The 12,418-nt window shown below is 38.9% G+C and overlaps 1 protein-coding gene across 1 annotated transcript in view; it reads right to left on the bottom strand.

Moving 5' to 3' along the window:
• The window catches only part of LOC138310819 (dual specificity calcium/calmodulin-dependent 3',5'-cyclic nucleotide phosphodiesterase 1A-like), a 237,084-nt gene extending 224,898 nt beyond the window's left edge, over window positions 1-12,186 (bottom strand). Inside the window, exon 1 of the mRNA XM_069252148.1 lies at window positions 10,697-12,186. Coding sequence (XP_069108249.1) covers window positions 10,697-10,928 — 232 coding nt within the window. The 5' untranslated portion in view covers window positions 10,929-12,186. The remainder of the gene's footprint in view (window positions 1-10,696) is intronic.
• Window positions 12,187-12,418: the final 232 nt, after the last annotated feature.

The raw sequence follows: 12,418 nt of genomic DNA on the forward strand, positions 1-12,418 counted from the left end.
GTCATATACTACTACCGTAACTATACTAATAAAATCTGTTACCTGTAAGTGAACGAGATCGGGTTATCTCAGTCTAGGAGCTAAGATTTTGTAACATAATCCCAACCGAGGCGTTAGCGAGCGATAGCCGAGGTTGGTATGGTTACAAAATCTTAGCCCGAGACTGAGATACTACCAGTCTATATATATCTACTATACTGTCTACTGTGTATATTACCAGTCTATACTGTCATTCTGTTGTTATACTACCATTCTTCTGTCAATATATATATACTACCAGTCTATACTGTCAATCATATATACTACCAGTCTCTCAATTGTAATTCTGTATATATACTACCTACCAGTCTATACTGTCATTCTGTCAATATATCTATATTACAGTCAATACTGTCAATATATATATACTACCATCTATACTGTCAATTCTGTATATATATACTACCAGTCTATACTGTCAATTCTCTGTCTATATATACTACCAGTCTATACTGTATACTGTCTGTATATACTCAACAGTCTACTATACTGTCAATTCTGTCTATATATACTACCAGTCTATACTGTCAATTCTGTCTATATATTCCTGTACTGGGGCTATATATACTACCCTTAGTCTATACTGTCAATTCTGTCTATATATACTACCAGTCTATACTGTCAATTCTGTCTATATTATACTATACAGTCTATAAACTGTCAATTCTATCTATATATACTATATAGACCCAGTATACTACCAGTCTGTACTGTCATTCTGTCTATATATTACTATCTGAATTCTGTCTACTATACTGTAACAGTCTGTATACTTGTATACTACCATTCTATCTGTCAATTCTGTCTATATATACTACCAGTCTATACTGTCAATTCTGTCTATATATACTGTACCAGTCTATACTGTCAATTCTGTCTATATATACTACCAGTCTATACTGTCAATTCTGTCTATATATACTACCAGTCTATACTGTCAATTCTGTCTATATATACTACCAGTCTATACTGTCAATTCTGTCTGTGTATACTACCAGTCTATACTGTCAATTCTGTCTATATATACTACCAGTCTATACTGTCAATTCTGTCTATATATACTACCAGTCTATACTGTCAATTCTGTCTATATATACTACCAGTCTATACTGTCAATTCTGTCTATACTATATGTACTACTTACTGTTGTCTGTCTATACTTGTCAATTCTGTCTATATATACTACCAGTCTATACTGTATTCTACCTGTCTATACTACCAGTCTATACTGTCTATATTCTGTCTATATTACTAGTACTATACTGTCAATACTGTCAGTCTATATACCAGTCTATACTGTCAATTCTGTCTATATATATATCTATACTGTCAATTCTGTCTATATATACTACCAGTCTATACTGTCAATTCTGTCTCAATATATACTACTACCAGTCTATACTGTCATTTGTCTGTATACTGTATTCTGTCTGTGTATACTACCAGTCTATACTGTCATGTATTCTGTCTATATATACTACCAGTCTATAACTGTCAATTCTGTCTATATATACTACCAGTCTATACTGTCAATTCTGTCTGTCTATATATACTACCAGTCAATAATTCTGTAACCTTACCTGTATACTGTGTGTATACTACCAGTCTATATCTTGTACAGTCTGTCTATATATACTACCATTCTATACTGTACTGTCAATTCTGTCTGTGTCTATATAATTACCCTATACTGTCAATGTCTGTCTGGGGGTCTATATATACTAGTCTATACTGTCAATTCTGTCTATATATACTACCAGTCTATACTGTCAATTCTGTCTATATATACTACCAGTCTATACTGTCAATTCTGTCTATATATACTACCAGTCTATACTGTCAATTCTGTCTATATATACTACCAGTCTATACTGTCAATTCTGTCTATATATACTACCAGTCTATACTGTCAATTCTGTCTATATATACTACCAGTCTATACTGACTAATGTCAATTCTATACTGTCAATGTCTGTCTATAATACTACCAGTCTATACTGTCAAATCTGTAAGTAATACTATAAATTCTGTCTGTATATACTACCAGTCTATACTGTCAATTCTGTCTATATATACTACCAGTCTATACTGTCAATTCTGTCTGTGTATACTAACAGTCTTATAACTGTCAATATACTGTCTAAATAAAAATTCCAGTATATTACTGTCAATTCTGTGACTATATCAGTATCATACCAGTCTATACTGTCTAAACTGGGGTTATCATATACAGAGATACTGTAACAGGGGACATCAGTATACAGTATAATACAGGGGACAGTCGGGGACCATCTGTATGGTTATATATACAGGGGACCATCATCAGTATAGATATAGAGGGGACCATAACACTTACCTTCTGTATAGACAGGGGACATCAGTACTTACCTGTATTCTGACAGGGGACCCATCAGTATAGATATACTGTATACTGGACCATCATGTCTGATTACTATATATACATCCAGTAAGATATTACTGTATACTGTAGGACAGGGACCATCAGTATAGATATACAGGGGACCATCAGTATAGATATACAGGGGACCATCAGTATCAGATATATAGGGGACACACATCATAGATATATACTGTATACAGGGGACATCAGTCAGTATAGATATACAGTATACAGGGGACATCCATCTGTATATAGACAGGGGTACCATCAGTTTACAGGTTACAGGGGACATCATATAGATATACAGGGTTCCTGTATACACCATCAGTATCAGATATACAGGGACCATACTATAGTATACAGGGACATCAGTAACAGTAGGGACATCAGTATACATATACAGGGACTCATCAGTATAGATATACAGGGACCATCAGTACAGATATACAAGGGCCCATCAGTATAGATACACAGGTGACCATCAGTACAGATATACAGGGACCATCATATAGATATACAGTTGACCATTCAGTATAGATATACAGGGGACATCAATACAGATATACAGGGGACCCATCAGTATACATAATACAGGGACCATCAGTAAATAGATATTACAGGGGACCATCAGTACAGATTATACAGGTGGATCCATCAGTATAGATATCACACAGGGGACCATCATTCGTATAGATATACATGGGACCATCATAACCATCAGTACAGATATAGCAAGGGACCAGATCAGTAATAGATTATACAGGGGACAATCAGTACAGATATAACCGGGGGACCATTATTATAGATATACAGGGGACCATCAGTATAGATATACCAAGGGACCATCAGTACAGAGATATACAGGGGACCATGCAGTAATAGATAATACAGGGGACATCAGTATAGTATATACATGGGAACACATCCAGTATAGATAATACGAGGGGACCATCAGTATAGATATACAGGGGACCATCATATGATATACAAGGGGACCCATCAGTATAGATATACAGGGGACCATCAGTATAGATTATACAGGGGACCATCAGTATAGATATACAGGGGACCATCAGTACAGATATACAGGGGATCATTAGTATAGATTATACAGGGGACAATCAGTACAGAATAAACAGGGGACCAGCACTAACAGGAATACAAGGGACCAATCAGTAAGATATACAGGGGACCATTCAGAAGATATACAGGGTACCATCAGGATAGATATACAGGGGACCATCATTACAGATATACAGGGGACCCATCAGTAACAGGATAATATCACAGGGGACCATCAGTAACAGATATAACATGGGGACCATCATAGAGATAACAGGGACCATCAGTACAGAATATACGGGGACCCATCAGTCATAAGAGGATATACATGGGACCATCAGTTATAGATATACAGGGGACCATCAGTATAGATATACAGGGGACCATCATTAACAGATATACAGGGGACATCAGTAACAGATATACAGGGGACCATCAGTAACAGATATACATGGGACCATCAGTATAGATATACCAGGGGACCATCAGTATAGATATACAAGGGGACCCACAGTACAGATATACAGGGGACATCAGTATAGATATACACTGGGACCATCAGTATAGATATACAGGGGACAATCAGTACATATATCAGAGACAATCAGTAATAGATATACAGGGGACCATCAGCATAAATATACAGGGGACATCAGTATAAATATACAAGGGACCATCAGTAAGAAATACAGGGGACCATCAGTATAGATATACAGGGGACCATCAGTTTATAGATATACAGGGGACCATCAGTATAGATATACAGGGACCATTCAGTATAGATATACAGGGGACCATCAGTACAGATATACAGGGGACAATCAGTATAGATATACATGGGACCATCAGTACAGATATACAAGGGACAATCAGTATTAATATATACAGGGGACCATCAGTATAGATATACAGAGGACATCAGTATAGATATACAAGGGACCACAGTACAGATATACAGGGACCAATCAGTATAGATATACAGGGGACAATCAGTATAATATACAGGGGACCATCAGTATAGATATACAGGGGACCATCAGTATAGATATAAACAGGGACCATCAGTATAGATATACAGGGGACCATCAGTATAGATATACAGGGGACCCATCAGTATAGATATACAGGGGACCATCAGTACAGATATAGCAGGGGACCATCAGTACAGATATACAGGGGACCATCAGTACAGATATACAGGGGACCATCAGTATAGATATACAGGGGACCATCAGTACATATATACAGGGGACCATCAGTATAGATATACAGGGGACCATCAGTATAGATATACAGGGGACCATCAGTATAGATATACAGGGGACATTAGTATAGATATACAGGGGACCATCAGTATAGATATACAGGGGACCATCAGTATAGATATACAGGGGACATCAGTATACAGATATACAGGGGACCATCAGTATAGATATACAGAGGACCATCAGTATAGATATACAGGGGACCATCAGTATAGATATACAGGGGACCATCAGTATAGATATACAAGGGACCATCAGTATAGATATACAGGGGACCATCAGTATAGATATACAGGGGACCATTATTATAGATATACAGGGGACCATCAGTATAGATATACAGGGGACCATCAGTATAGATATACAGGGGACCATCAGTATAGATATACAGGGGACCATCAGTATAGATATACAGGGGACCATCAGTATAGATATACAGGGGACCATCAGTATAGATATACAGGGGGACCATCAGTATAGATATACAGGGGACCATCAGTATAGATATACAGGGGACAATCAGTATAGATATACAGGGGACCATCAGTATAGATATACAGGGGACCATCAGTACAGATATATCAGATATACAGGGGACCCAGTATAGATATACAGGGGACATCAGTATAGATATACAGGGGACCATCAGTATAGATATACAGGGGACCATCAGTATAGATATACAGGGGGACATCAGTATAGATATACAGGGGACCATCAGTATAGATATACAGGGGACCATCAGTATAGATATACAGGGGACCATCAGTATAGATATACAGGGGACCATCAGTACAGATATACAGGGGACCATCAGTATAGATATACAGGGGACCATTAGTATAGATATACAGGGGACCATCAGTATAGATATACAGGGGACCATCAGTATAGATATACAGGGGACCATCAGTATAGATATACAGGGGACCATCAGTATAGATATACAGGGGACCATCAGTATAGATATACAGGGGACCATCAGTATAGATATACAGGGGACCATCAGTACAGATATACAGGGGACCATCAGTATAGATATACAGGGGACCATCAGTACAGATATACAGGGGACCATCAGTACAGATATACAGGGGACCATCAGTATAGATATACAGGGGACCATCAGTATAGATATACAGGGGACCATCAGTATAGATATACAGGGGACATCAGTATAGATATACAGGGGACCATCAGTATAGATATACAGGGGACCATCAGTATAGATATACAGGGGACCATCAGTATAGATATACAGGGGACCATCAGTATAGATATACAGGGGACATCAGTATAGATATACAGGGGACCATTAGTATAGATATACAGGGGACCATCAGTACAGATATACAGGGGACCATCAGTATACAGATATACAGGGACCATCAGTATAGATATACAGGGGACCATCAGTACAGATATACAAGGGACCATCAGTATAGATATACAGGGGACCATCAGTATAGATATACAGGGGACCATCAGTATAGATATACAGGGGACCATCAGTATAGATATACAGGGGACCATCAGTATAGATATACAGGGGACCATCAGTATAGATATACAGGGGACCATCAGTATAGATATACAGGGGACCATCAGTATAGATATACAGGGGACCATCAGTATAGATATACAGGGGACCATCAGTATAGATATACAGGGGACCATCAGTACAGATATACAGGGGACCATCAGTATAGATATACAGGGGACCATCAGTATAGATATACAGGGGACATCAGTATAGATATACAGGGGACCATCAGTACAGATATACAGGGGACCATCAGTATAGATATACAGGGGACCATCAGTACAGATATACAGGGGACCATCAGTATAGATATACAGGGGACCATCAGTATAGATATACAGGGGACCATCAGTATAGATATACAGGGGACCATCAGTATAGATATACAGGGGACATCAGTATAGATATACAGGGGACCATCAGTATAGATATACAGGGGACATTAGTATAGATATACAGGGGACCATCAGTATAGATATACAGGGGACCATCAGTATATATATACAGGGGACCATCAGTACAGATATACAGGGGACCATCAGTACAGATATACAGGGGACCATCAGTACAGATATACAGGGGACCATCAGTATAGATATACAGGGGACCATTAGTATAGATATACAGGGGACCATCAGTATAGATATACAGGGGACCATCAGTATAGATATACAGGGGACCATCAGTATAGATATACAGGGGACCATTAGTATAGATATACAGGGGACCATCAGTATAGATATACAGGGGACCATTAGTATAGATATACAGGGGACCATCAGTACAGATATACAGGGGACCATCAGTATAGATATACAGGGGACCATCAGTATAGATATACAGGGGACCATTAGTATAGATATACAGGGGACCATCAGTATAGATATACAGGGGACCATCAGTATAGATATACAGGGGACCATCAGTATAGATATACAGGGGACCATCAGTATAGATATACAGGGGACCATCAGTATAGATATACAGGGGACCATCAGTATAGATATACAGGGGACCATCAGTATAGATATACAGGGGACCATCAGTATAGATATACAGGTGACCATCAGTATAGATATAACAGGGGACCATCAGTACAGATATACAGGGGACCATTAGTATAGATATACAGGGGACCATCAGTATAGATATACAGGGGACCATCAGTATAGATATACAGGGGACCATCAGTATAGATATACAGGGGACCATCAGTATAGATATACAGGGGACCATCAGTATAGATATACAGGGGACCATCAGTATAGATATACAGGGGACATTAGTATAGATATACAGGGGACCATTAGTATAGATATACAGGGGACCATCAGTACAGATATACAGGGGACCATCAGTATAGATATACAGGGGACCATCAGTATAGATATATACAGGGGACCATCATTAGTATAGATATACAGGGGACCATCAGTACAGATATACAGGGGACCATCAGTATAGATATACAGGGGACCATCAGTATAGATATACAGGGGACCATCAGTATAGATATACAGGGGACCATCAGTACAGATATACAGGGGACCATCAGTATAGATATACAGGGGACCATCAGTATAGATATACAGGGGACCATCAGTATAGATATACAGGGGACCATCAGTACAGATATACAGGGGACCATCAGTATAGATATACAGGGGACCATCAGTATAGATATACAGGGGACCATTAGTATAGAATATACAGGGACATAGTAAGATATACAGGGGACCATCAGTATAGATATACAGGGGACCATCAGTATAGATATACAGGGGACCATCAGTATAGATATACAGGGGACCATCAGTATAGATATACAGGGGACCATCAGTATAGATATACAGGGGACCATCAGTATAGATATACAGGGGACCATCAGTATAGATATATACAGGGGACCATCAGTATAGATATACAGGGGACCATCAGTATAGATATACAGGGGACCATCAGTATAGATATACAGGGGACCATCAGGTATAGATATATACAGGGGACCATCAGTATAGATATACAGGGGACCATCAGTATAGATATACAGGGGACCATCAGTACAGATATACAAGGGACCATCAGTATAGATATACAGGGGACCATCAGTATAGATATACAGGGGACCATCAGTACAGATATACAGGGGACCATCAGTATAGATATACAGGGGACCATCAGTATAGATATACAGGGGACCATCAGTACAGATATACAGGGGACCATCAGTATAGATATACAGGGGACATCAGTATAGATATACAGGGGACCATCAGTATAGATATACAGGGGACCATCAGTATAGATATACAGGGGACCATCAGTATAGATATACAGGGGACCATCAGTATAGATATACAGGGGACCATCAGTACAGATATACAGGGGACCATCAGTATAGATATACAGGGGACATCAGTATCAGTATAGATATACAGGGGACCATCAGTATAGATATACAGGGGACCATCAGTATAGATATACAGGGGACCATCAGTACAGATATACAGGGGACCATCAGTAAGAGATATACAGGGGACCATCAGTAGTAGATATACAGGGGACATCAGTACAGATATACAGGGGACCATCAGTATAGATATACAGGGGACCATCAGTATAGATATACAGGGGACCATCAGTATAGATATACAGGGGACCATCAGTATAGATATACAGGGGACCATCAGTATAGATATACAGGGGACCATCAGTATAGATATACAGGGGACATCAGTATAGATAGATATACAGGGGACCATCAGTATAGAGGGACCATTCAGTACAGGGGACCATCAGTATAGATATACAGGGGACCATCAGTATAGATATACAGGGGACATCAGTACAGATATACAGGGGACCATCAGTATAGATATACAGGGGACCATCAGTATAGATATACAGGGGGACCATCAGTACAGATATACAGGGGACCATCAGTACAGATATACAGGGGGACCATCAGTATAGATATACAGGGGACCATCAGTATAGATATACAGGGGACCATCAGTATAGATATACAGGGGACCATCAGTATAGATATACAGGGGACCATCAGTATTAGATATACAGGGGACATATAGTACTAGATATACAAAGGACAATAAGTATAGATATACAGGGTACCATCAGTATAGATATACAGGGGACCATCAGTACAGATATACAGGGGACATTAGTAGAGATATACAGGGGACCATCAGTACAGATATACAGGGGACCATCAGTACAGATATACAGGGGACCATCAGTACAGATATACAGGGGACCATCAGTACAGATATACAGGGGACCATCAGTATAGATATACAGGGGACCATCAGTATAATTATACAGGGGACCATCAGTATAGATATACAGGGGACATCAGTATAAATATACAGGGGACCATCAGTATAGATATACAGGGGACCATCAGTACAGATATACAAGGGACCATCAGTATAGATATACAGGGGACATCAGTATAGATATACAGGGGACCATCAGTATAAATATACAGGGGACCATCAGTATATATATACAGGGAACCATCAGTACAGATATACAGGGGACCATCAGTACAGATATACAGGGGACCATCAGTACAGATATACAGGGGACATCAGTATAGATATACAGTGGACATCAGTACATATATACAGGGGACCATCAGTATAGATATACAGGGGACCATCAGTATAGATATACAGGGGACCATCAGTATAGATATACAGGGGATCATTAGTATAGATATACAGGGGACCATCAGAATAGATATACAGGGGACATCAGTACAGATATACAGGGGACCATCAGTATAGATATACAGGGGACCATCAGTATAGATATACAGGGGACCATCAGTATAGATATACAGGGGACCATTAGTACAGATATACAGAGGACCATCAGTACAGATATACAGGGGACCATCAGTATAGATATACAGGGGACCATCAGTATAGATATACAGGGGACCATCAGTATATATACAGGGGACCATTAGTATAGATATACAGGGGACCATTATTATAGATATACAGGGGACCATCAGTATAGATATACAGGGGACCATCAGTATAGATATACAGGGGACCATCAGTACAGATATATACAATTTACTATGAGGAGCTTGCCATCTGTTTTTGAGATCTGCATAAAAAAAAATTTAATATGAAACTGGTACTGATAACTCATAAGTTGACATTTCACTTATTTTTATGGCATTCTTTGTTTTCTGATGAAAAAAACACAATGAAGATGTCCAGCTGAAAGTCAGATACCCTACAACACACTTTAAGACACTCGGATGACCTTGACCTACATTCAGCTGTTTCTTAACACAAAACAGGAAATTGAATTTTTTTCTGAAATCTAAATCAACATGTCATGACCTACCTTCTACGATTTCTCCATTTGGAAACACAATCACAACTTTTCCAGATTTGCTGGACATAAAAATGCGTGGCCGATCTGGAACAGGTTTTAGCTTGGCGAGATCCATTCCAAGGTCCCTGGCATCATTTCTCTGGTGATGTCGCACCTCATGTTTACCATGTATCAAGAGATTCCAGTTGACATTTGGTCGAGGGAGTGACATGACCCCGGGGGGAGTCTGTTCACCCGTCATTATCACACTGATCTACAGACTTAATTAATCCTCAGGTGTTGGTTCATAAGTATATTTTAACAGCACAATTCACCATTAGACATCCTGATATCCATCGCTGTAAAAATGGCCAATAATAAAACAGAATTTATAATTCCACCGTCTTCATACTGTTTATGTTGTAATCCGTAAGATTATACAAACCACAATTTGACCCGAATCTTCAGAAGAATATTTTGAATTGTAATGTAGATCGAGGTAGATGCTTGAGTTTATATCCATCGTTATATAATGGGTGATGTTGAAACACTCTCATTATGACATCTCTATATTCCAATTTAAATAACAGATGTGAAGGCTGTATTCTATATTTTCCAATAAATCTGTTGAACAGTGAGTGAGAAAGAGACAGCAGTGCACTTACTGATGCTCCTGTAGGCAGCTGTAATTTGGTGGATTTCATCCATAGCGATTTATAATTCAAAATTATTCACTTTGAACATTTCAAAAAGGCTGTAGCAATCCTGCACAAGTTACATGTAAAGCTGTCCCCGCCTGTCAACACCTACACACACACATCTCTTAATAAAACAGATATCTAAACAAATTTTCCAATAACACAGGAGAACATATGTTAACACTGACCCACAAAGTGTTTCCGAGGAGAGTGCACTGTCTATGCAGCTATTGACAGTAAAATCTGTAGGAAATTTTAAATTCCTACAGTGAACATATGTTAGCAGCCTTATGCTATACAGCCTAGTGCCAGGGTATGAAACCAATACTTTCTCTGTGGCGGAAGTGATTCCTCTCAGAGCCGGGAGATCTCAAGCTTTTCCCAATTCCAACACAACAATAGACTTACAGAGAGAGAGGCAGTGTTGATGTACACGTGAGTTTAATTACATCTTGGCTTCGTAACACGGATAGCAGCACTATTCAATGAGGATGGCAATGTATTGTTCACCGACCAAAATCCTTGTTTGCCACTTGATCAGGACAATTATGTGACATGGCATTTATAAGGCCATAAACTACCATCTATGACCCTTCAGGTCAAATCTACCCTGCCTAACTAATCATGGACATTATATACATCTGGTTTCTCCCATCACTAACGAACCCTTCCTTTAGGTAGCAGTGGGTTAAGATGGGGACAGTATTATAGTACATGTATACACATTCTGTCCATGAATATTTCATTAATCTCCACATATATCAATATTTATGGAAAGTATATTAATACATATATCAATGTATGTGTCCATCACATACATCCAAGCATGTTTGTGTCTATCACACATGTCCATGTATGTGTCTATCACATATGTCCATGTATGTGTCTATCACATATGTCCATGTATGTGTCTATCACATATGTCCATGTATGTGTCTATCACATATGTCCATGTATGTGTCTATCACATATGTCCATGTATGTGTCTATCACATATGTCCATGTATGTGTCTATCACATATGTCCATGTATGTGTCTATCACATATGTCCAGG

This window comes from Argopecten irradians, chromosome 16 (genome assembly GCF_041381155.1).
Source record: "Argopecten irradians isolate NY chromosome 16, Ai_NY, whole genome shotgun sequence".
NCBI lineage: Eukaryota > Metazoa > Mollusca > Bivalvia > Pectinida > Pectinidae > Argopecten > Argopecten irradians.